Genomic DNA, 27,348 nt, shown 5'->3' with positions numbered 1-27,348 from the left:
GAGCAGAACTTCATTTTACATTTATTACAAAGTAGTTGGTTCAAGGCAATTACGTAATTTGTAGCTTGTCACTTCCAAGCTCTAGATGAGGTGTTACTTACTATGCTGTTAAAGGTACACTACTTAATTAGTATTTGGCTCACATCAGTAGTCCAGTGTCCTGCTTACAAGTAATAACTTCTACAGCTCAAAGATAATTTTTGACTTAAACAGTGTTAATTCACTGAGGCTGAACATGAGTATGCATCTGGGTTAACATGTAATGAGATTTATTTTTACTCCATATGCAGATGCAGACGAATGGAAGATTTAGAGTACACAGAGGCTTAATGTTTATCCCTAAGAAATCTATAAGGCCATCTCTTGGACTTAGGCTGACACAAAGTGGAGAGATTTATCTGTTTTAAGCAGGAAGGGTAAATTATACAAACACCACTTTACCTAAAATGTTATCTCAGCACCTGGACTTTCTGCCCTTCAAGCTCCTTTTTGGATCATCCCTATTGCACTGCCTTAGGATCTGTTATCTAAGGATTGATTCCACTGTTAAACAGAGTCTGATGCATTTACTAGTAGTATGTGTACATGCAGTCTGATCAACTTTGAGGTTCTTTTGTGTATGTATCTATGTTTTGTGTCTGGTGGAAGAACAGACAACTGTGTGGACACCTTGCTCTCTTCCATGTATGCATGCAGTCCGTAAAACAACTTTAAAAATTATAGTTTAAAACAAAGGGCAGAGGTTCATAACCCAGCAGGTCAGAACTAAGTACAGCGGTCCCTTGGTATCTGCTGGTGTTTGGTTCCAGGACCCCCCATAGATAACAAAATCCTTGGATACTCAAGTCTTGTTAAGTGTAATGGCATAATAAAATGGTGTTCTTTATGTAAAATGACAAAATCCAGATTTGCTTTTTGGAATTTATATATTTTTTGAATATTTTCAAGCCGTGGATGCTTGAATCTGAGGATAAAGGATCCATGGATGTGGAGGGCTGACTGTAGTGATTACTTTGCCCCCAAAATAGTAGGTGAGGAGAAAATTAGTAATCTGGCACCAAAATGAGGCCAAGGCAGGGTAAATCAGCCATCTGAGGTTAGGACATTGCCCAACCAGGGTATCGTAGCAGGTAAGGTCCTCTCCCCTGTCACCACATACCCATATAAGTCATCACGTATAAGTTGAGGGCAGGTTTTTGGGCCAAAATTACTGATTTTGAAATGAACCATGGATCAGTCGAGGATAAAACTTAGGATCATGAAGCAAAGGAAAACAATGCAAAACAACTTAACAACATTCCAGTAGACATAACTGTTTGTGTTCACACTAAAGCTTGGATGGATGTGAGACTAGAGTGGGTCATTGCTTCCAGTACATATTATGCTCTTGCCTTTCACCAGGGGATGGTTCCTCTTTAAATAGGAATTAAAATACAACACATACTTTGGCCCATGGATAAGTCGGTTCAGATTTTTTTGGGTCAAATTTTTGACAAAAATTTCTAGACTTATACATGAATATATACAGTAAGAATATACTGAGAACCTCCTCAGCAACTTCCAGTACTTGGGCAGGTATATGTAGGGAGAGGAGCTCCCTCAAGTATTAGGGTTCTTCATTCTCCTTAGTGCTGGGTATTTCATATGTTAGTTGTGGCTCAACTGCCAAAAATGCTGACTGTCACAGTACTGTGTTGGGTTCTCTGGGTAGCATATTTTAGGGGAAGTGTTATCAATAGAAAGCTGTTTATTTGGAATTTATTTATTTATTTTTGTGCCATATATTTGTGTGCCTTTCTTAGTCCTTAATTCTTTCTTGTTATCTTGAAGGTATGAAGTTCTCAAAGAAAATATTTCAGTCATTGGTAGCATTTCAGGGGAGTGGGAATAATTTTTGAAAGACTATCTAGCCTAACAGATTCTTGGAAGAAACTTTATTTCAGCATTACTGCTGCACTAGTTCCATTGCTGTCTTTGAGATTTAAATGGAAGCTAGAGTAAAGCAAATCATATCAAAAAGAATTCTCTCCTGGTACTGCGACTAAGTTATCACTAAATTGAAATGTACAACATATATATAGATTGAAATAGCAGTTGCCTTTCAATCTGTAGTGAAATAGCCGTTTCATAAAGCTTCTTTGAGAAGATATCAGTACCTTTAAAAGCAGAAACTCCAGATTTTTGTTGTCACTTCTGTTTTATCTCAGCAACTATGTGTAACAGTTTTTTTTAATGATGCCAAGTTAAGGTTGGAAGGACATAGAACTGGGAGCCTGGCCCAGTTCTGGTTTTTATTATGTTGCTGGTGTGCCTAAAATGTTTATACACACTGGATAAGTTAGACCCAAGTAAATGTCACAATTGAGATCTGTGATGTGCAGCGTAGAGTGTATTTTTTAAACTCATCACTTTGCACTATGTAGTAATTCCAGAACAGAAAAATTTGTTATACCTTACTTCCAGCTAATTGTTAGTATGGTTCAAGATTTCATTGAATGTTAACGGAGTGGAAAGCCAGTTTGGTCATGGCAGGATCATCACTGTTGAGACACCTAAGGCAATCACTGTTGACGAAGTCACAGCTTCAGGTTGTGCATCAAGGTCTGGAATGGTTCATTGGGCAAGCAGCAAAAATATCAAACCACAAGTGCTATGGTCTCTTGTGTAAGTGATTTGACGCAATAGGGTCTTGGCCATGAAGTATAGCTGGTTTTGGATATATTTCTAGTTTCTTATATTTGTTAAGTCTTAAATATGCAGTTTACCAGACAAATTACCTTCCTAATTATACAGTTTTCCTTATATTTATTAAGTCTTTGATATAGAGTGTATTGGGCAAATTACCTTCTTAATTCTATAGTTATCCTGTCTGTCTCGGTTTATCAATTTCTTCTTCCTCCTCCACTTCTCATCCTTCTTAGCACGTTACATTCACAATTTAAAGTTTTCAGCGAAATACAAAGTAGTTTCATGTACACTTATTGATATTAATTTGATATCAGTTTCAGATATTTCAGTGAAGACTTTAGTGCTGTGTTTTATCATGATGCTAAAAAAAATCACACAGTACTTGGAACACTTACAATAGAAATAATTTGTAACAGCAGCTTGTCAGTCACTGTCTTGTGTTCCCCTGTGTATAAAGATAGTAGTATGTTAGTGACACATTAAAACTGCTTGTTTTGTTCATCTAGATAACTGGCATTGTGGAGTTTGACCTTTCATGCAAAGATGGCAGGTCTTGTGTCTCAGAGTTTGGTGACATATGTGGAAGAAGAAAATGTTCCTGCTTTGAAGGCTCTTCTTGAGAAATGCAAAGATGTAGATGAGCGGAATGAGGTAATCTAAATCACCAGTACTTTTTCTGAAAACCTTACATAACTAATAATAATAATAATAATAATAATAATAGGTACCTCTTTGTACTATAATGTTGGAATGAAATATAGTATAGTTTTTCTTACTTAGCCAAGAATATTGCTCTTAGATTCTAAGATCATATGGTCATTTTTAAATGGTTGCCAGTTGAAAGTCACACAAATACAGTACCTATTCATGGTAGACCTTTACTTGAGCTGATAGACTGTACTTGTAGTAATGTATTAAGGTTACAAGCCATGACTATCTTGGTTTGCTCCTCCTACGAATCTTGTTTATATATTTATAACATTTGCTTGTCTACTGTTACTTGCATACTCAATGAAACTTCAGTTTCCCAACATTATACTCCCAACATAAAATAAAAAAATATACACACAAAATAATCGCTACATATATGATCTCTTCCCCAACTCAAAACCTTTCACTCGAAACTATATTAAACTTCCAAAACTCCATCCAAGTTATATTTCTATTGTAAGCCCATTACTAATTCCCAGGAAGTTTTGTATAAGATTTCTGTCTTAGCTATTTAAAAAAAAACACAATAAAGAACTACTACTTCATTTGGTTTAACAGTGTAGTTAGGTATAAATGTGTTTTCCTGTTTAGGGGACTATTCCTTTTGTTTTGAGGAGGAGTTCGATTTTGTTTTGTACTATAAGGTATTATGTTAAGAATGTACAACATTAATATAGAAGGAACTTGACTTTTAGTAAATTTGAAAAAATCATGTTGCCTTGTACTCATTGTCTGTAAAATCAGCTGATTGCTTGTTTATATGAAAAAGTAATCACAGACTGAATGCCAGGTTTATATGTATGCTCAGTTAAATGTTGAGTGGAAGAATACCAAGTGATGTATGGGCATTTTCCAGGAATGTAGTATTTGTGAAGATATTATTTTACACACACACACTACAAACCTCATGTTTCTGGAAGGAATTTGACTGTGATACAGCAAAAAAATGTTTCCTTAAGATCAAGGAAGTGTGTTAAGGAAGTATGCATTTTTCCAGTGCAGTATAGTTGAAGAACAAGAAATAGATGAGGGAAACATATTTGTTCAATAGTAATGAGTAATGCTAAAGATGATCCCTTTTACTTGTAATAATAGTTTCACCGTTCTAAAGATGTTTTTAGGAGATGTATTACAATGATTACTGCTGTATAACTCTACATGCTGTCTGTTCTGTGCTGTATGAAATCATACTATGATCAACATTCTTGAAAAGGACTCATCATAAAACCTGATAATATTCTATTAGTGTTTTACAGCCCATGTACCTTTTTCATATGATTGCAGAATGGCCAGACTCCATTAATGCTAGCTGCTGAGCAAGGCAATTTAGAAATTGTCCAAGAATTGATAAAGAAAGGTGCCAATTGCAACTTGGAAGATGCAGTAAGTACTGAGAGAAGAATCTGGTCTTATGCTGTGTCTTTATCCCTCCTGCACACACTGATCAATGCAAACAGTTCTCTTGCTGCTGATCTTTTCCATTCCCCCAAACAGTGTATAACCTGTACAAAGAACTCTGAACACCACAAAAGACCTAGAATTATATTGTGCATGCCATTTTGCTCTACTTATTTGCTAATAATGTAGTGCCCTGTGGTATTAGATAGACTGTGCTGTTTTAAATATTCATTCCTACAGGAGATTTAGTCAGTTTCCTCCCAATGCAAAATCATCTTTAAAAACTGCAGTTTTTGAAGAGTTTGAAGAAAAGAAATAGTGGAGGCCTTCCAGCATCCAGGCATGCCCCCTACTTGATGTTGCTGGGGGTAGTTGAGAAAGGAGTATGGTCCCTGCTACTTGTGTCCTGATAGCTGGTTTACAACAATGCAGATGACATTATTGTGGGATGACTATCAGAAAAAAACACACCCTACAACAGTGTTCCTTGTTCAACTGCCCCCCTGACCTCTCCCCAGCCACAACGTGACAGGAAATAGGTGAGCCTGGGCTGGTGGGGCAGAAGTAGTCTTCAAGTCTGCATGAGAAATTGGCAACAAGGGGGACTGAGAATGTAGCTTAACAAGGTTTCTCTTTGTTATTTTTGGACACTTTTTTGGAGACTCCTTTTTAATGTTGTTTTCCTCAAGTCTTCAAATATTCTTTCCATCCCCAGTGTAAAATCTGTCAATCATTGTTTTTAAAAGGCCTTATCCCTTAGTATTAAAACTGTTTTTACTGTAATCATATATTGGATTGCGTTTTCTTCTTTTTTAAGATTCTTTCCCCATTTTTAGGATAACTGGACAGCTCTCATCTCAGCTGCTAAAGAGGGGCATGTTGCCATTGTGTCAGAGCTACTTGGTTGCAATGTGAACATAGAACATCGGGACATGGTATGATATCTCTGGGGCTTTCAAAATACTGCAGGCTTTTTGTCTAGAAGAAGAAACACACAATGAACTGTGTATTTGTAAAAAAAATGAATTAGTTTTTGGTTTTGGGGAGGTTCCTCACAACTGTGAGCATTCAGCCTTAGTAGATCCATCAAAAGTTGAATCCTCTTGGGAAGCTTTGTGAGAGCTCTTTTTGTTTTGGAGACTCTGGAATTTTCCCTTTGGGATTTTTTTATTTATTTATTGGAGGAGCATTTTGCAGAGATGTTTCGAACTTTGTGCTTCAAAATGATCACATTAAGGTCTTATACAAAGTGGGTAGGGAAGCTTCCCTACTGGTTTTTGATTGCCATGTCTGATGTCAGATTTAATTCTTGTATACAATTTTTTTTTGTTTTATGTAGAGACTTAGATTCAACTATTTATTATTAATGAATGAATTAAATAATAATAATAATAATAATAATAATTTATTTATAGCCCGCCCAATCACAAGGAATCCAGGCGGGTTACAACAGTAAAAATAAAGAATTAATGTTGGCTTTCTGAGCAATGTTGCATAGTATTTTATTTAAATATTCTAAGTAAATGTTAAAATTGTCTTAAATGATAATCTCCCATGTTAGGGTGGATGGACAGCTCTTATGTGGGCTTGCTACAAAGGCCGTACTGAAGTAGCAGAGCTGCTTCTTGAAAGAGGAGCAAACCCAAACACCACTGGACTGGTAAGCTGTTCTCCTCGCCCCCCCCCCCTTTTTTTTTTTTTTTTTGTAGAGGACAACAAGAGAAGAATTTTGCACTTCAGAGTAATTGATATTGATTGTCTTGTTTGGATAACTGTTGATAAAAGACAGAATGGCTTTTAGCATGTTATTTTTGTATAAGATTATTGTTTCTGTATGGAGGACTTCTAAAACACAGTAAAGCTTTAAAATTCTATGGTTGTTAAGGATATTGTTACAGTGATATACAGTGGTGCCTCGGGTTACGAAATTAATTCGTTCCGCTGTCAATTTCGTAACCCGAAAGGCTTTCGCAAGCCGAAAGCCTTGAAAGAGGAGCAAACCCAAACACCACTGGACTGGTAAGCTGTTCTCCTCGCCCCCCCCCCCTTTTTTTTTTTTTTTTTTTGTAGAGGACAACAAGAGAAGAATTTTGCACTTCAGAGTAATTGATATTGATTGTCTTGTTTGGATAACTGTTGATAAAAGACAGAATGGCTTTTAGCATGTTATTTTTGTATAAGATTATTGTTTCTGTATGGAGGACTTCTAAAACACAGTAAAGCTTTAAAATTCTATGGTTGTTAAGGATATTGTTACAGTGATATACAGTGGTGCCTCGGGTTACGAAATTAATTCGTTCCGCTGTCAATTTCGTAACCCGAAAGGCTTTCGCAAGCCGAATCCCCATAGGCGCTAATGGGGAAAAGCCGCGATTTGGTGTAAAATAGCGCCGAAAAGCACCAAAAGTTTTTTCGTAACCCGAAAAAACTTTCTTAACCCGAAACAGTTTTTTTAAATTAATTTTTTTCGTATCCTGAAAATTTCGTAAGCTGGGTAATTCGTATCCCGAGGTACCACTGTATAAGTTAAACATGAAAACTCTGAGCATTCTTGGTCATGCACATGTATCTGTATACTTTAAGTGACCTAGGATTGGGATGCTCATCCCCAGCCACATTAAAAGATTCATACCTACTTGTTATATATTCTTCTTATATGTATGGTATATGTATGTTATTTTTTCTTGGCTTAAAATAAAAAAAAAAAAAAGATTAATCCAGCTACTTTTGTGATGCCTAAATTAGCATCATAGCACAAGTAAGTGGTTTGGTTATGTATGCAGAAGCCCTCTTCTCTGTGTATATTCGTCTTTGATATAGACTGTTAGGTTTCTAACATGTAATATGTAAATGGGCATATTGATTTGCTTCTGCTGAAGAATCCTCCTCCCACCAGTGTTATCACTATAAAATTTTAAAGCTTCTGTTATTCAGGTTTGTATACTATTACATTGTAGAAATTCTATAATTTTCCTTTATTGTAAATTCACACAGAAAACAAGATACCCTGATTCTTATATTTTGTAAGTACATTCTGACTTTGTAAGTACTGCCCTACTTAAATGAGTTAGTTGTAACTGAAAGAGAAAGATCAAAGAGCTAACACGATACTGTGCTTGTTTTATAGTCTTACATGTTCTGTCGTATTCTTAATTAATTAATGATTGAAAAAATCAAATGTACTTGTATAATTTTGAAATCTTATTTAAGCAATATAGTGTCTATCCAATAATCTGGGCAGCAGGACGTGGCCACTCTCGTATAGTACAACTTCTCCTTCAGTATGGAGCGAAAGTCAACTGCTCTGACAAAGTAAGTTGAAAACCATTTCCTTTAAGTTACACACTTACCTCACCTTAGGAAGCTAAAATTATAAAGCTAATTATAAAGTTAAGAGTTTTAGTGTTGTTAATTTATGATGATGTTTTTAAAAAGCGCATACTAAAAATACCTTGCTGAAATCCTCTGTGCACTTGCCTAGCAGTAAATGCTTTGAATATAGTGAGACTGACATATGAATGCAGATGCATAGTACTGTGCTGTATGTTTCCATCATTGTCCCATTGTTAATATTTATGAATTGGATTTTTTTTAGTTTTACCATAGCAGAGAGACTGTTGTGCTAAACATACTTTAGAATATATTTTAATATGAAGGCCATTTGAGAACATTTTCTTTGAACCTTCATTCAGTAGTCTTTCATTATTGAAATACTATTGTGCTGCTTTAAAGTAATGTATGAAAGCAAATAACTTTCATGGGTTATATATTGCTAGGCTCTGTTTTAGGCTAGTATGTCGATTATTGCTGGAGTGACAGTATTGATTTAAATAAATTATTAAGTTATCCAAAGGACTGACAAGTGCTCACCTGTCGGAATGTTGCATTATCTTCCATGACCTTATCCACATGTGATTATTGAATTACCAGTAATTTTGTATCCTCTGAGTGTTTGTGTATTTTGCAGCTTTACCCTACCTATATTTTGTACTTCTTTTACATTGGCCAGTCTCTGTATACAGCTTTGCATATGGTCAGCTTACTGACTTAACTTCATTTTCAATTTTATTTGCCTTCTGAAATGATCTCGCATTATGCTGAAATATTGCTTCTTCTTAAAATTCTGTTCCCATTAGCAGGAACTTCTTCTTCCCTGCCAAAACAAATGTTTTGTGTATGTTGTTGGTATGTAGATTTGACATCTATCACTGCAGCAGGAATTCAGTTTTTAAAATGAAGCCAGAATGTGTCTAATATGTAAAATATACATTCTTTGTCTAGTACGGTACTACACCATTGATCTGGGCAGCAAGAAAGGGTCACCTGGAATGTGTGAAGTATTTGCTACATATGGGAGCAGATGTTGATCAAGAAGGAGCTGTGAGTACTTTAACATGTGATATAGTTATTTCTGAATATTTTTCTAATTTAAAACAGTAAATAGACTCAAATAAGGATGATCATGGTAACCCTATGTCATTTCCTTCAGATGTCACCTAATTAACCTCCATTCCTTCAGCTCTGCTGAAAAACCAATGTCTTTTGGCCCTTCCTTTCCTTGGACATTCTATCCTAGCTTTTCTACAAGAAATTTTACCTGAGTTCTTTTATTTGTCTACAAATAGAGTATTACAAATTACAGTATTTTATGCTGTAATACGATGTGTTGTACATCTGTATTTGCCTGTGATCCGCTTTGATCTCCCAGGAAAAGCAGTATAAAAATAAAGATTTATTATTATATATTATTATTACATCCTTGACCCCCGGCCCTATGTTACTCATTTTAGATTCTAAGTCTGAGAGTTGGAACTCTCTTATTTATATTGGTTGTTAGTCACTCTGCTGCTTGTTTGCCTGAAGAGCAGACTAAAGGGCAAAACAGATGGATGGAAAGGGCGGTTTGAAGCCGACCCTTCCAAAGATTAATTGGGTCCATGGCAACCACATGCTGCAGCCCCAATCCACTTTGAAGCTACCCAAAAAATAAGTGGTAAAGATCTACTCCTTTTTGGGTGGCAGAAAAGCAACCTTTTCCCATCCTGCCATGGCCTCATGATGGCTTCACAACATTCTGGTGATGTGCGATGTGTAAATGCTACTCTGCACTGCCAGAGCGTCATGAAGCTACCACTTCTGGGCAGTCGAGTGGCTTCAAGACATCTTGGGGGGGGGGGGGGGCATGGCATTTAAATGCCATGCCCCCAAGCTGCCAGGAAGTCGGCTTTTAGCTGGTGTATTCCGGCTCTAAATATGCTTTCAGCTAGGCTCATAGATATTGTTGAATCATACAATGGAATAATTAGTTATTTAATATCAAAATCTTGGTGTTTTCATATGCTCTGGTGCTCTGTTGTGAAATTTAATTTAAACAAAGGAAATGTCTGAGTGAGGCTACACATGGCTGGCTATAATGTGTTACTGAGTGGAAATCAATTTGTACAAATAGTGCCAAATTTGTTAACAAGGAATATGGTTCTACTGTCTTCTGCTAAGTTTCAATAAACTCCTGTAGTGGAGCGGAGGGGAACCTGTGGCTGTACAGGTGGTGTTCAGCTCCAATCAGCTGCAGTCATCATAGTCAGTAATCTAAGCTATATACAAAGGGATCTTGTAGTACTTTGAAGCTAACTGTGTAAATAAATTGTAGCATAAGCTATGTAGACTTAGGTCTACTTCCTCAGATGCATGGAGTGAATTGTGTCCAGGAAGGACGTTTATAATCAGACTATATGAATAGCCATAGAAATGCAAAACGTGTGGGTATGGTGATGAGGTGACAAATTCAGTTTTAATTATGGTCATTGTGGAACTTTTGCATACTGATATTCCAGACTGATATGGCTATGTCTTTGTAGTCTGGGAGGTTACATATTCCTGCTTCTGTTGTAGAAAATGACAAAAAACAACAACAACAAGCCTTAAAATGGCTTCTCAGGGGCTTGACAGACAGCCGGTTCAGGGGCAGCTCTATGCTGCCCCTGAACGGGCTGGGTTGGGGACACATCAGCCACACGCCACACCCCCACCTGGTGCAAATAACAGGCACCATAAGGGCTGCAGTGCGGCCTTATGACACCTGTCGTGCACAGCCCCGTATAAGCACTGCACACAAGTGATGTCGTCATTGCATGCCCCATCTGTACAGGAGCGTGCCAAGATGGCGCCCAGGGCTCACAATAGAGTTGCTGAGCATGTAAACCCTAGTTCAAGCCCGGCCAGCACAAAGTGCTGGTCTATCTGGCTCTTAAATCTTTTGATTTAAAAGCAATATGGAATGTAGTAATATGTCTGAAGTACTGTTTGTACTCGACTATAAATTGACCTCATGTAAATTCAAGGGCAAGTTTTCAGGCCAAAATTATGAATTATTACCCGTGGATAAGTTGAAGGTAAAACTTGGAGGCTCTTTCAGTGTATGTATGTGTGCGTGTAGCGAGGGAGACTCTAATTGAGGCTTTTTGCTTCAGTGTTTCAGCTTTTGTTTCATCCTTCATTCCCCAGACAGTGGGTGGGAGAGGGACTCTTGTTTGTTTGTTTAAAAGCAATCAGTCACCCAGAACTCTTTCTGCTTGGCACAAGAGAGAAGTAAACTGCTCTGCCAACTGCATGGAGAAATCTGAAAGAGCTGCTATCACATTACCATACTAACCTGTAATTAAGTCAACCTGCAATTTTGGGGTCAATTTTTGGGCATAAATTTCTTAACTTATAGATGAGTATATATGGTAGTTTGCAAATAATACTCTTTCCCTCTGTGTATTTCTTTTTTTTCCTGCCCTAGAATTCTATGACTGCACTTATTGTGGCAGTAAAAGGTGGCTTTACAGATTCAGTAAAAGAGATTCTGAAAAGAAATCCAAATGTAAACTTAACAGATAAAGATGGAAACACAGCTTTGACGATTGCTGCAAAGGAGGGACACACCGAAATAGTACAGGACCTTTTAGATGCAGGGACATATGTGAATATTCCGGATAGGGTAAGTACATTTGTTTATAAAGGATACATGCACTCACATTTTCCCCTTTATACCTAATGCACATTATAGAAAGCTATTTTTGAAATACTTTAAATGTATATTTTGGTTGAAAAATGGGCAACATCTGAATGTGTGTGTCTTCTCTTCTAACTGCAGAGTGGAGATACTGTTCTGATTGGGGCTGTCAGAGGTGGTCATGTTGAAATTGTGAGAGCTCTGCTTCATAAGTATGCAGATATTGACATTAGAGGTCAGGTAAGTAATTCTGTGTTCATTTCTGAAAACACCACACACCAATTTCCATTATCACTGTACAAGCAGGGGCTGGAGTAACATTTCACTGGGCTGATATCAACAATAGTGCCCACTTTGGGAATGAATCTGATCAGTTTTGTCTGCAATGGTAAAATAGTGTGAGTTCCTTGTGAGTTAGGTTATAAAAGATCCCTAACTGTTTGAAACAGCTCTGTTGGACACCTCTTTACAGAGGCAGTGGTGCCAGGATTTTTTTTCCTGTCTGCATTGCCACAGAGTAGGCGTTCAGAAATGTTCTAGGCTACATTTGGTTATTCACAATTTTTTCACATTCATGCAGGTCTTTCACCCCTAACCCCCGCAAATGTGGAGGGCCAACTGTATAGGTTAAATAGAAGCAGTGTCTTAATCTGACACTGAAATGCTAATCAAAAATGTTGTGCATTTGTTTGTAGGATAATAAAACTGCTTTATATTGGGCTGTTGAAAAAGGAAATGCTACAATGGTAAGAGATATCCTGCAGTGCAATCCAGACACTGAAATATGTACAAAGGTAAATATATAATTAATTACTTATCTCCTAAAAATAGCAAGATGCATGATTTGTGTTTTAAATAATGTTGTCCCCTCCTTAATGTTTTCTAAATTTTAGTTTAGAATTCCTTTTCAGTACTAAAAATTTCCTTAGAAAAGAATGGTTAGAATGCCAGGGAAGGCTAAGCATCCCTAATCCTGAAATCCAAAAACTTCTAAAGCCTGAGACTTTTTACTGTCAGCTGCCTGCTTCTGCCTTTCAGTTGCTGGCTGCGACACTCCTTCTCATTCAGTACAACCTCATGTCTTATGCACAACACAAGTAGCAAACAAATGAAACACAAGAGATGCAAGGAAATGACAGATGGTATGGATTTGTGCTGTGCACTATGCTTGGATTCCTGCCATTTCACAGATTCTCAATCTCTCTTCAGCTGTGCGTCTCTCGCATCTCTCTCCAGCCTCGCAAATGCAATATGTACCACAGCCCTTGTATTATGTGTTTTGTATTTGCAAATCCAGGTATTCCAAAAATACAGAATACTCCTGGTCCAAACCATTTCAGATAATGGTTAATCAACCCTCAACTTTGTATTATAATAACTTAGCAACTGGTTCCTATAACTTTCCTTAAAATATTCTTCTGCTTTCTTCTGTAACGTTTATTGTTCCTAGATATAGGCCATCACAATTGAGTAAACAGAAATATGAAATACAAAGCACAAATAAAAACACAAATTAGTATATAACATATCATTTATCACCATCAAACATCCATACCTAATAAACTAAATACAATTTATAATAAAGCTTTCCTAAAATATTAATTTACTATATTCAGTTGAAAAACATTTAAAATAGAGACAACATGGATTCACACTTCAAAACAAAAACAATTTTCCTGATAAAAAGATCTCATATACAGATAGGATCTTTATTTTGTGTTAAACAGTACTAGTCATTAAACCATTAAAAGCATTAATACAAATTACGTGAATCAATCTGAAATGCGTGAAAGCATCATAGAAATAATCACTGCTCCTTAGTGTACCCAAATGTGGACTATCATAGTACTTATGCATTTCTGTGTGTTTATACAAAAGTAAGTCTCACTTTGTTCACTGCGACTTACTCCATAATGTGTTTGTTAATGAAATGTGTTAAGGGGTAAGGACAGCGTGCAGACTTGTCACTGTAGTTCTTCAAGTTATCTTGTTCCTGTGCAGTAACCAAATGTGTGAGGCACAAAGACCATGAAGAAGAACTGGAGTTTATTATCTGATATTGAGTATCTGCTTTAGAGACAGCCTCTGAAGTTACCAAATCTGATCAAAGTGAAATAGAAATGTCAGATGTAGTAAGAATTATTACTGACATCAACTTTTAAAATGGAATTGCATATTTTTGTCACCAAATATGAGAACACAAAATGTATTGTTGCTCAGAGTCTGTCTAATCCTGAAGCATTCACATACTGTCTTTCTGCTTTTGCTGTTAGGATGGAGAAACACCACTTATAAAGGCTACCAAGATGAGAAACATTGAAATAGTTGAGCTTCTGCTTGACAAAGGAGCAAAGGTTTCTGCTGTAGATAAGGTATGCTCTTATTGATAGCTGCTGGTTATGTACTGTATGGGATCAAATTGAAAGGAATTTGCTGGATTAACTTCTGAATAACTAAACTGTTCATAGTAAACTATTTTGTTTTATGTCCTTTAACATTATGATGATTGTTACAGAAAGGAGATACTCCACTTCATATTGCTATTCGTGGAAGAAGCCGCAGGCTTGCAGAACTGCTTTTAAGAAATCCTAAAGATGGCAGGCTGCTTTACAGGCCCAATAAAGCTGGAGAGACACCTTACAACATTGACTGTAGCCACCAGAAAAGTATTTTAACTCAGATATTTGGTGCTAGTAAGTATTAGACATTTTTTTTTTAAAAAAATGCACTAACTTCAGATGTTTTCAGGAGTGTGTTACATTTAATGAGGAAAAGGTTAAATTGGATCAAGTTTGAATGCACACATATACATTTCAGATTGAAAATGAGAATTCTCTAGATGGTGCAGAGGAGAAATCCATGTCACATGGGTTATTCCAGCTCAGGAAACAGAAGTCATTAGCTGTCTTTCTATACACTATTTACTCCCTTGTCTCTCAGTTTTTATTTTCCTGCCTTTCCAGCCAGAAGCTTTTAGAGTCTCTTTCTCACAATTTTTTTTCACACTCAATCTGTTCACTTCACTTGACTTTGACTCTTCTGCTCTCTCCTCTACTCTTACCTATTTTTTTTTTTAAAAACCCTTTCCCCCCACTTACAATGGATTCAGCTGTGGCAGATTTAAACAAACTGAGAAAAAAGCAAATGGATTCACTTGTGGAGTCTATAACCTGAGGATGCATGATCTGCAGCATCCAAACTTGATAAAGTCATGAAACACCTCATTTTGATTAAAAATTCATCTATGTTAAAGGAAGACCATGGCTGAATTTAGATGTCCTGCTAAACTATGGCTTAGAAAAACAGGGATGCATATAGTGTTCTATTGAACTTGCATACTGAATCCACACAGCTTCTCTTGTAAAGCCAGCAAGAAATATTTGGAAGCCTTTATTGCCATTTCTAGTTAACCACATGAACTGTGGTTAAGATTTATAGCTAATGGTGTTGTGATTTGAGTGGTGGCCTGCAACTCTGGAGATCAGAGTTCGGTTCCCTGCTCAGCCATGAAGCCCAGTGGGTGGGTGACCTTGGGCAAATCACACACTCTCAGCCCCAGAAAACACTGTGATAGATTCACCTTAAGGTCGCCATGTCAGAAATGAGTTGAAGGCACACACAACAACAAAGTTTTCAGCAAGCTGGTTTTGAAAAAACACTGTTTGAAGCTGGCCTATTTGAAACTAAGCAGGGTTAGTCTTAACCATAGTTTATTGACTCAGATAACACAACAAATCACAGTGAACTAAAAGCTGAAATGAAAGCTTCTGAACTCTTTCAGCCCTATGGAGGGGGGAAGACAAAATGAAGATTTGGGTGGAATCTAAGCATGTTTACATCTTCACCCAAAAACAACAACAAAAAAAAAACCAAACAAAAAACAAAAACTGAGATAATAGGAATAGTCTTACATTTTTCTTTGTTAAATCTTTCTTAATCTATATTTTTTTAAACTATCTTCTTTGTGATACTACAGTTTATGAACTACCTTACATGCATCAGCAGGAATGAGTAAATTTGTTGATGGGTGCTTAAAATGATTTATGTTATTGAAATGGTCATTGTCGAGTGGGCTCATAAAAGGGTTCCTGGTAGAAAAATACCTGGACTGGAAGCAAAGGAGAAATCATTGAATAACAGATTGTACATAGCATATATTGGCAGTTACTAAAGCAATGAAAAAGATTCAATAAAATCTGTATGGAAACATAATTTTTGAGGATAAGGGTATATGTGGATGCTGTCCTTTTGTTTTGGGGTAGCATGGAAGAAGAAAGTAAAGATGTTGATAAATACATTTGCCTATATATTATAGAAGATAGGGAATATAAAAAGACTTAGTTAAGTTATTTCAGCTTACTTTCAGCAAACTGTGCCATGATTTGATATCATTAGATGAACGGCAGACTATATAGCTATGTAACAAATGTATTACATGAAGCTTGTTTGATGTTACAGGACATTTATCTCCAACTGAATCTGATGGTGATATGTTGGGCTATGATCTTTACAGCAGTGCACTAGCGGATATTCTTAGCGAACCAACTATGCAGCCACCCATCTGTGTTGGACTTTATGCCCAGTGGGGAAGTGGGAAATCGTTTTTGCTCAAGAAACTTGAAGGTAAAATTTAGTCAAATATTTATTGTCATCTCTTTAATTAATAAAGCACTATATTGCCTGATTCCACACACCTCTTTATTTTGTAACTCTTTATGTCATGCCACATGTGAGGGTTGATAGCTACCAGTTTAGGGGGATGAAAATGCTGCTTGGAGTGCTGACCTCTTCAGCCAGCAGAGAAGGAGGCATCCTGTCACCACACAGGCAAGGCAAGGGATCACATGTTTTAATAAAATATTTCCTATTGGATCCCTGGCTCCTTCCCAGTTTTTTCACTCTGCCTTGCCCAGGGCAGGTCATATATTTCACTCCTCCGTCTTTTTCTTGGCTATTTTTCTTCCCCCCTTTCCCTCTGCTCCTTAAAAAATCTAACCCTCACTTTGTTATCTGTCTTTGATAATAATATTTTTTACTATTTCTTAGACTTCTTTACTTCCCCCCTCCCTTGCGTCCTTCCTTCCTTCATGCTGCATGTTCTTTTTGGTTGGGAGTGGGGTTGGGGAAAGCTAAAACCAAATCTAAAGGCAGCTCCATTGGTTGGAGTGCCTCAGCCCTCAAACATGTCCAAACAGTGAGACACAGTGCTCTTACCTACCTCTTAGAATCATAGAGTTGGAAGAGACCACAAGGGCCATCCAGTCCAACCCCTGACATGCAGGAACTCTCAATCAAAGCATCCTCGACAGATGGCCATTCAGCCTCTGTTTAAAGATCTCCAGGGAAGGAGACTCCACTACACTCCGAGAGAGTGTGTTCCACTGTTGAACAGCCCTTACTGTCAGGAAGTCCCTCTTAATGTTGAGGTGGAATCTCTTTTCCTTTAGCTTGCATCCATTGTTCTGTTCTCTGGAGCATCAGAAAGCTTGTTCCCCCCTCAATATGACATCCCTTCAGATATTTAAACAGGGCTATCGTATCACCTCTTAACCTTCTTTTCTCCAGGCTAAACATAGAATCATAGAATCATAGAGTTGGAAGAGACCACAAGGGCCATCCAGTCCAACCCCCTGCCATGCAGGAAATCCAGATCAAACATCCCCAGCTCCCTAAATTGTTACTCATAGGGCATGGTTTCCAGATCCTTCACCATTTTAGTTGCCCTCCGTTGGACAAGTGGGGCCTGACCAAAGCAGAATAGAGTGGCACTATTACTTCCCTTGATCTAGACAATATACTTCTATTGATACAGCCTAAAATTGCATTCGCCTTTTTAGCTGCCGCATCGCCCTGTTGACTCATGTACAACTTGTGGTCTCCTTGGACGCCTAGATCCCTTTCACATGTAGTCTCGTTCAGGCAGGTGTCCCCCATCCTATATCTGTGCATTTCATTTTTCTGCCCTAAGTGCAGTACCTTACATTTTTCTGTGTTGAATATCACTTTGTTAGCTTTGGCCCAGCATTCCAGTTTATTCAGGTCATTTTGAATTTTTATCCCAACTTCTGGGGTATTAGCTACTCCTCCTAATTTGGTATCAGTATGCCCCCAGTTCTGTCATCCAAGTCATTAATAAAGATGTTAAATAGCACTGGGCCCAGGACAGACCCCTGTGGCACCCCACTGGTCACTTCTCTCCAGGAGGAAAAGGAGCCATTGTTGAGCAGCCTTTGGGTTCGGCCGGTCAATCAATTACAAATCCATGTAACAGTTACCATGTGTAGCCCACATTTTACAAGCTTGTTTGCAAGAATCTCATGGGGAGTTGTAAAGATACAGACTCTCCAGCAACCCCTGCTGCAGCTACCACCTCCACAGGAGCTGCTGCTGTATATCGGGTGATTGATTTAACAGAAAATGAATGTTAAGGCACTGGCAAGCCACCTCTGAATGAATTTTGCCATGAAAACCCCAGAACAGGGTCACCATAAGTCAGACACAACTTGAAGACACACAATGACAACAACAAATGTTAATTCTTTACTTAGTTCCTTCTCCTTAAAGAGGTTACAGCTGCTGAATTCACTTCAAGATCCCAGTTAGCTGAGCCTGAATGTAGTTCAGCCTCTGCTAGCATTGATGATCAGACGGGGCTATGGAAATAGAGGAGGGAGTTTTACATTCCCTAGCTACCTCTCCTCAACCGGTCAAGATGACCACTTCTCCTGGCTCCCAAGTAGAGTCACCCAGACAGTAGCAAAACCTGAACAGCTATATCAGATAGGTACAAAACCCAAGCAGTCATTTCAGAAATGTTATCCACATACCTGCTCTTAATGTGGTGGTTGTTTTGGGAGTTAACCAGGTGCCAGGTAATTTTAACAAAGAAACCAAATACTTCCAGTTCCTATATCTCTGCCTAGGCCTTTTTTTTCATCAAGTTGCAGTGACTTACCTCCATGGTTGCTAATGAGGTTAAGAGGTTGAGCCAGCTTGCCCCAGTAGCCATACTGCAGCCAAATGACCTAGAATTCTCTCCCCCACCCTCTCCACTTCCATTATTGCCCTGCTCCTCCAGTCCCTCCAAGGAAGCATCTCAGAGATAGGGCTGACATTTTATCAAGTAAAGAAGTAAATTCAAGCTCATTTCTCATATGAGGAATGCCCTCCTGCCCTCCTTTCTCAACAGTCTTTCCCTAGAGATGCTGATGTAGACTTCACTTCATTCAACTTCTTTCAGAGGCCTGTCTGAAACGGAGGAAGGGAATTGCTCCACTTCAGGGAACAGAAAAACATATCCAGAGAGAGATTTCTGTCAAAATGATTTTATTCTTGTTTTATCTAAAGGAGTAGCAGCACTGGTTTTACAAGACCCCCAACCTGATTCTTCACCATCTTTAGGCACAGACCACTCCAGCCAATATCCTCTATGTCAAAAAAGCTATAAAAAGACAAGATGGAGCAGTCTCATTCTTTTTGTCCCTTTTGCTTATTCTTCCATTCTAGAGATGCCAGGTCTTTTAAACCTGCCTGATCAAGGCCCCAGTTTCATTTTTATTCCTAAGGAGCCCCAAACAGGCTCTCTTGTCCCCATGGAACCCCTCCCCTAGAAATAAACCATCCTTGTGACTACCCTCCTCCCAAGGTAGGAGGCAGGCTTTCTTGTGTCACACAAGAATGATTTCTCTCCACCTATGATCACTGGATAGAAAGGGCAGTTAGGGCCAAAATACACTGCAGAAATAATCCAGTTTGAGACCATTTTAACTGCCCTGGCTTGATGCTAGGGAATTCTGGGTGCTGTAGTCTTGTGAGATATGTAGCCTTCTCTAGTAGAGAGTTCTGCTGCTACAGTAAACTGCAATCACCAAGATTCCCTAGCATTGAGCCAGGACAGTTAAAGTGCCTTGTTGGCCTTGGTGATCCGGGAACCTTTACCACTTCGAATTCTGCCCAACTACCCCAGTCAATGCTCCATTCTACACCCAGACTCAGGTGACTTCACCTAGTCATCTGACAACTGAACTGAGGTCTTATTTCAGGGCAGGCTATTCTGAGAAGGTGGTAAACATGATCCTGGCTTCCAGGCAAGATTCTACCCTCAGGATATATGAGACCACCTAGAAAACCTTACTCAGGTGGACTTGGAAAAAATATCACCAAGCACAGCAGCTGTTTAGAGATTTTAGATCTCCTATAAACAGGCCTCAATCTGTGTCTTAAACCCAATATCTTATGACACCAAACTTTTACTAGGCAAAAACTGTTTCAACCAATCCACAGGTGAAGAGATTTTTTAAAGAGGGCTTCTCTATTCAATTGTTTTCCATCTTGGGATCTCTACAAGGTACTAAAAGCTATCTTGAAGCCTCCATTTGAATTGCTAAAGACAGTCCCGCTCTGAATTCTGCTCATAAACATACTCTTCCTTGTGACAATCACCTCAGCCCAGAGGGTATCATAAGTAGCAGCTCTTTCTGTGGACTTCACTTTTACACACATTCCGTCTCTGGTTTGATCCTGGCTTTCAACCTAAAATAAATTCTCCATTCCATAACTCACAGCTGTTGTCTTACCATCCGTCTATCTTCATCCAGACCGCTTTCTAGAAAAGCAGTGACATATACTGGATGTCAGGTGGTCTCTGCAACTGTACTTCAAGAGCACCAGACCATTTTTACCCTAGGAAGGAAAGTCTCTACTCTTAACTCAGTAAATCAAAGGATGTATTTTTCTGGCCTGTGAATCCCTTGGTCTTTCCAAACTACAAAATGAGAGAGCACATTCTACCAGGTCAGCATTCCCGTCAGCAGCTTTCTCAGTGCTCCCCTGGAAGAAATTTATAGAGTAGTGGCTTGGGTGACTGTAGGCTAGACAAATCTGCCTTAAACTAGAGCAACCATATATATATATATATATATATATATATATATATATATATATATATAGTTTTTATGTGTGATGGGACCTCCAGTGAGCCTTGGGGTTGGGGATTGGTGAGCCATGCGTGGTCCATGGACCACTCAATTACCTCTCTGAAAGCAAATAATATCTATCAAAGCACCTACATTCTGAAAAGGAGTAGATTAACAGCCTTTGGGATTTTTGTGGATTGAATTTCTTTCTTGTTTTTTTAGATGAAATGAAGACTTTTGCTGGACAGCAGATTGAACCTTTGTTCCAGTTTTCCTGGCTAATTGTATTCCTTACATTTTTATTCTGTGGAGGCGTTGGCATATTGCTTGCATTCACTGTAGATGCAAAACTTGGAATAGCAGTTTCTCTGAGTTTACTGGCACTGCTTTATGTATTCTTTAGTAAGTCTTGTTCCATGTTAGACTGAATTAAAACCATACTATGTATTCAGAAGCGGACTGAAAAGTTGTATAAAAATAATAAAAAATAAATAAATAAAATGTAGTTTAATTAAATTATGAAAGATAGCAGATGGAGTTCGTGGGAATTCATGTTGGGAAGGCACCTTTAGCCAGTTCACCATGTGCTACCCCAAACCTTGCTCCAGAAGTTTAAGGGATCATTTGGAATGGCATAATCAATTGTGCTGGGAGAAAGAAGAATCTCTAAAACTTGCCCCACCCCTGGAACTGATCATGAATTGAACTCTTCTCCTGGGAGGTCTAGGTTGCCCCTCTAGATTTTACACATAACTGAATGTATTAAAATAGTTAAAACATTTATAAAAATAAATTTTAGATATTTGTTAATTTGGATTCAGTTTTGTTTTTACTTCATGTAAGATCTGTGTTCCATTAATTCTGAATAGATGTGCCCTTTGACTCAATTCTACGTTTTATGAGAATCAAAATTGGGTTTTATGGGCACTGAATTTTAACAGCTATCCAGGATGTTAAAACTCTAGAGTTCTACACCCGGAGTAGCTCCTGTAAAATTCAGTTAGGGTTCACTGCCTCAAGCAACGAAACCATTGACTATCTCTGATTCTGAATGTTCGAGAACATTTTTGAGAACATTTCCAAAAACTGGAATACAGATTTGCTGTGCAATATACCAGCGCTAAAGTCTACATGTTTCCAAATAGCCCCCAAAAGAATTGGTTTCCCTATAATAAAATAATAGTTTAGGGTATTACTGTTACTTTTTAAAGAGGAAAAGTTATAAATGCTAACAAAAATAGTTTGCTGTGTATTGGGTATGCAGTTTGCTTTTTCCATCTGCACACTTGCCATCCATAGATTGGAGTATGTGCAGATGGCCCTATCCCATTTTTTTCAATGACGGTGCATTCACACAGGTGCTCTACCGTGTTCCCGCCCACGTCAAGCTGCCATTGAAAGCAATGGGACTAGACGTCCTGTGGAATTTGGCATCTGTGTGGGGGTCCTGAATGGAACTGCCCAATATACGAAGGGTCAACTATATATACAACATATAGGAATTAGGGGTTTGACTGCTTCCATAATGCTTTATCCAGAAAGATAAAGGAAGCTAAATGAAAATAGGTGATGATTTTTGTGTATAACAATGGTACAAGTTACATAATGTTTTGATTTCCTTTTTTAAAAATCTGTTATAATTGCTATTAACATTTAGATATTTGTAAAATATTTCATTCTAGCTGTGATATACTTTGGTAGCCGAAGAGAAGGAGAGAACTGGAACTGGGCATGGGTACTAAGTACAAGGTTGGCCAGGCATATTGGCTACATGGAGTTGCTGCTTAAACTCATGTTTGTGAACCCACCTGAGCTGCCTGAACAAACTACAAAAGCCTTACCTGTCAGGTTAGAGCAACTTAACACATTGTTCTTTTGTTGTAAATCATGTTAAAGCTTTTTTAAAAGTCTGATGCTGCAAAACACTTATCTCCAACTTAATTTGATGATGATGATGGTGTGATCTTTTTACTAGTATGCTAGTTTTTGTTCATGTAGTGCTGTCTATGCTGTTGCTCATCTGGGTGGGGTTGTACTCTCAGAAAGTATTTCAACTCTCTTTTACTTGGAGCGGAGCTCAAAATCACCTGCATATGTAAACAGTACCATTTCTAATCCTCTGTATATCCATCTCTTTCTGAATTTGTTTATTTATCACAAATTATAAATTTGTTGGTGTTTAGGGGAATTATCCTATAATAAATTATACAGAGGAAACTTATTGGCATCACAGTGACAAACTCCCCTGTAGTCATATACAAAGTGACCTAGTGGTACTTGCAAAGAAATAGACTTTCCTAAGAGTGCTTGGAAAATATCTGCCAAAGATACACTTTTAAATATAGCTGTCAATGCGCTACTGAATTTGCTCTAAGGTTTTCATCTTGGATGGAGATGCTACATTACCTTTTCACTGACTTAAGATTCCTGATTATTACTCAGTTGGAATAATCCCTGCATTGTATTTTTGAAATCTTTTAGAATTAAGTGTTAAATACAAGGGGATTGCAAAAACAATTGTGAACTGAAAAAATACTACATTAATATCAGCTCAGCAGTTTGAAGATGTAGACCACAATTGTAGGGAAAGCATATTCCCAGCAGTCAGTAATTATCTAATGCTCTTAAATATTTGTCTTCAGATTTTTGTTTACCGATTACAATAGACTGTCCAGTGTAGGTGGAGAAACTTCAATGGCTGAGATGATTGCCACACTTTCAGATGCCTGTGAAAGGGAATTTGGTTTCTTAGCAACACGTCTTTTTCGAGTGTTCAAGACTGAAGATACTCAAGGTATTTCTTAACTGAGCTGCTCTTTCTCTCCCACCTTGACAACCATTTCATTACTAAAAGTGTGAAAATAGCCTTTTTTAAAGGATGAAGTCTTGTGGGACTCAAAGTTTACTAACATCCAGGTACCAGAGTATGTTCACTTTGATCCAGTGATCTACTAAACCAGTGCTCACTCCATTTTTCTGTAGATGCTCATAAATTAATTGGGTTGGTTTACTTGCTTCTGTTATATTCCTGTGAACAGAAGGCAATTACTCTGCAGTTCTCTGTTTTGAAAGAGAAATGTGATTGATCTTTCATTTGTTCTGTATTGCACTCCATATATAGTTTTGGAGAATCATTGTAATAGTTAGAGTAATTACTTTCTGTAAAATTAGTATTTTTCAGATACAACTCGACATGTTTAGTTGTCTTAAAGACTTAAACCAAATTGTTGAACTTCCAATTTCATCACCGTTTTATCAGAGGTTATTAAATTTGGTACTTATACTTGAGTTTCATATTGAAAGTAGAAATGTAGTTACCAATTGCTTGTTTACTTCCCAGGTAAAAAGAAATGGAAGAAAACTTGTTGTTTGCCATCCTTCGTTATCTTCCTCTTCATTCTGAGCTGCATTGTGGCTGGGATTACACTCATAGCTTATTTTAAAGTGAATCCTGAAAACATGACAGTGAATGCTATTCTGATATCATTTTTATGTGTTGTGGGCTTGGGCTTCATATTGAACTGTCGTACATGGTGGCGTGTGATGGACTCGGTCTTGAATTCACAGAGAAAACGGCTTCATAATGCTGCCTCCAAGTTACATAAGCTGAAGAGTGAAGGGTTTATGAAAGTAAGATACATTTTTACAATAAATATAACGGCAATTTTGAGTTGGATAATGGTTGTTCGGTGTTTTTAAAGCGTGATGAGTCATGAGGAAAAAAAGCAGGTGGTCAGTTATAAAAAAGAATGTATTTGTCTTGCATTCCAGTAATGCATACTAGATTTCCACTAAACCTAAAGAATGCATTTTAATTAGAATTACTCAAGGGTATTCTAAATAAAGTGGGGATGCTACATATGTCTTTTAAATTAGATGAATTTTGGAATGTCTTCTCCTCTCAATATTGGTTGGTGAAAATAGTGCAATTTTAAGAAGATTGTTGATCTTGCTAGGTTCTTAAATGTGAAGTGGAGCTGATGGCAAAGATGGCCAAAACCATTGATAGCTTTACTCAGAACCAGACCAGACTTGTAGTGATTATTGATGGATTGGATGCATGTGAACAAGACAAAGTTTTACAGATGCTTGACACTGTAAGTAGCATAATTTTACCTTTCTGACATTTTGAATTGTTCTGAGATCAAAGTGTATAGGCATTATATTTGTTTTATGTGGAACAGTTTGGCTTCAGTGCAAAATTGTGACTAATGGAATAAATTAGTTTAGTTACTTAAGATTCATTGTTTTCATTCAATGAACTTACAGTCTGAGTTGGTGCATGTTCATTTATAATATTCCTGAGTTCCGAGAGTGTCTTCTAAAGTAAAACAAGCCTAGAACTGTAATCTATTATTCATAATCAATTTCTTTTGAAGACTTAACATGAATTGTTGTTTGATGAAAATGCATATAATTTGTTGAGCAAGTAAACTTTAAGTTGAAAATTAATACATTATTTTCCCCCTTTTGTGATAAAACGATAAAGGGAGAAGAGCTAAAACCCAAAGAGTTCTTTACATCAGTGCTGTTCAAAATGGTGGTTTGTGGACTAGTGTCCATCCACAAGTTGTTGAATATCACTCCAGGGTGAATTTTGAGTGGGGGGGGGGGGGAGAAGTAGCTGTAATAAATGGGAACAAATATAATGCCAGTTCTTGGCACATTAGAGAGGGAAAGTGTGCTAGTCCCCACCTTCAGATGGCTTTAGAAGTAGAGATTTACGTAAAAGGGAGGTCCTTTTAAAGGGGCTGTGCCTGTAGATATTCTGCCAGCCAGAAATCTACTGCAAGGAGTAGTTATTTTCTACTCCTTGCAGCAGATTTCTCCCACTCTCCTCTCTCTTCCTGTGTCACATCCCAAATCATTCTGGAAGGCCTCCTTATATTCAGGAGCAGTATCGTGAGGCTACAGTGGAAGCAGAAAAGTGCAAAAGCTCAGTTTTGCAAGCAGTGCTGTGGATCCAACTAGTCTATGTTGACTATATATTCCCTGTTGAATTTTTTTTAATTTTATTTTTATTAAATAGACAACGATACATAACAAGCAAATAAGGACAAAAACAACAATACCAACATCCAACACAACAAAACAAAAAGGCAAACAAACAAGTAACAAGAAAAAAACATACATGCTTATTTTCTCATCTTAAAATTGTCCCTTCAAGTACTTCCAACACAGTTTGAGGTATTTAACTGATTTTGACATTATATCGTATTCCGCTAGGTTGAAACCTAAAAACAAAACCTAACTTTTGCTATCTTGTCTAAACTAAATATAATCTTTATATAGTGAAAAAAGGAGAAGGAAAAAAACACACAAAAATATTAGTACCCACAATTGATTTGCCTTGAAGAAAAAAGGGACAAAACTAAACTGATATAAACATCTTGAGTTACTGTTCTCTTAAACCCTAAGTTATTTATAGCTTCTTTAATCCACAGTATATTTCCAAGCATTCCAATCTTGTATTAACTCTCTTCACATCTTTATTCTTCATACTTTCTGTTAACATATCCATTTCTTTGGCTTCCCATAGCTTATTTAACCATTCTAATTCACAAGGGATTACCTTCTTTTTCCAGTATTGAGCATATATGATTCTACCTAGAGTGACCATATAAAGAATTAAAAAGGACTTCTTTTTTACATTAGGATCATCCAGTACACAAGTCATATTCAACAGAAAAATGCGAGGATCCAGTGGTATATCCACCTGGAGGATATCAATCATTATTCTATGGATGTTCTTCCAAAAAATTCTGGCCCTCTCACAATCCCACCATAGATGAAAGAAAGAACCTTCTTGCTTCTCACATTTCCAGCAAACATTACTTGAGGTCTTATACAATTTGTTAATCTTAACCGGTGTCATGTACCATCTGTAAAGCATTTTCGTATAGTTTTCTTTATAATTTTGGCAAACTGTAAATCTTTTGGTATCTTTCCAGGACTTTTCCCAATGTTCTAGATCTATAACCTCCTCCAAGTCCTGTGCCCACCTAATCATTGAATGCTTCACTAGTTCATCCTCCAAATGTCTTGCTTTCAAAATTTTATAGTATTGAGACAAATGCTTTCTTCCCTTATCCAACATGATCTTATCTAAATCATTCATTTCCTTACAGAAACCTTTCTGCTTTAAATCTGATCTAAATCTATTTACTAGTTGGAAATGTAAGTACCAGTCAATTTCCTGATTCTCTACCATAATTGCATCTTTCTGTTTAAACGAAATAATATTATCCGGTCTCCAATATATCAGATCCTTATACGTTAGCCAAGATTTACTGTAATCCCTAGTTCTTCTAAATAGGGCTTCCTGAGGTGATAACCATAGAGGTAGACCAATAAAAAAAGAGATTTTTCACAATATTCCATACAGAAAAGAGAGCCTTTCTCAAAAAATGCCGTTCAAATCCCTTATGTTCTTTCATTTTGTCATACCACAAATAGGCATGAATTCCAAATCTTAGGTCCCCACATTCCAATTCCATCAGTCTTTCATTCTGTAATGTAACCCAGTTTTCAATCCAACATAGAGATGATGCAAAATACTACATTTCAAAGTTAGGCAGTGCACACCCCACTCTAAGCACATCGTCAGATAACAATTTCCATCTCACTCTAGGTCGTTTT

General features: G+C 37.5%; 1 protein-coding gene across 6 annotated transcripts in view; it reads left to right on the top strand.

The window, feature by feature from the left end:
- Window positions 1-3,231: 3,231 nt before the first annotated feature.
- LOC149282340 (kinase D-interacting substrate of 220 kDa-like) overlaps window positions 3,232-27,348 on the top strand; it is a 54,993-nt gene continuing 30,876 nt past the window's right edge. For all 6 annotated transcript variants that reach the window (XM_089498318.1, XM_089498317.1, XM_089498316.1 and 3 more), the window contains exons 1-17: window positions 3,232-3,339; window positions 4,684-4,782; window positions 5,634-5,732; window positions 6,359-6,457; window positions 8,008-8,109; window positions 9,079-9,177; window positions 11,582-11,779; window positions 11,936-12,034; window positions 12,490-12,588; window positions 14,068-14,166; window positions 14,310-14,487; window positions 16,253-16,417; window positions 20,932-21,111; window positions 22,392-22,557; window positions 23,352-23,503; window positions 24,050-24,339; window positions 24,666-24,806. In XM_089498318.1, the coding sequence (XP_089354444.1) occupies window positions 3,232-3,339; window positions 4,684-4,782; window positions 5,634-5,732; window positions 6,359-6,457; window positions 8,008-8,109; window positions 9,079-9,177; window positions 11,582-11,779; window positions 11,936-12,034; window positions 12,490-12,588; window positions 14,068-14,166; window positions 14,310-14,487; window positions 16,253-16,417; window positions 20,932-21,111; window positions 22,392-22,557; window positions 23,352-23,503; window positions 24,050-24,339; window positions 24,666-24,806 (2,373 nt within the window). The remainder of the gene's footprint in view (window positions 3,340-4,683; window positions 4,783-5,633; window positions 5,733-6,358; window positions 6,458-8,007; window positions 8,110-9,078; window positions 9,178-11,581; window positions 11,780-11,935; window positions 12,035-12,489; window positions 12,589-14,067; window positions 14,167-14,309; window positions 14,488-16,252; window positions 16,418-20,931; window positions 21,112-22,391; window positions 22,558-23,351; window positions 23,504-24,049; window positions 24,340-24,665; window positions 24,807-27,348) is intronic.

The sequence above is a fragment of the Sceloporus occidentalis genome, unplaced genomic scaffold, assembly GCF_023333645.1.
Source record: "Sceloporus occidentalis isolate IW3139 unplaced genomic scaffold, rSceOcc1.0.p SCAF_118, whole genome shotgun sequence".
Lineage (NCBI taxonomy): Eukaryota > Metazoa > Chordata > Lepidosauria > Squamata > Phrynosomatidae > Sceloporus > Sceloporus occidentalis.
This window is presented reverse-complemented; position numbering and strand designations above follow the sequence as displayed.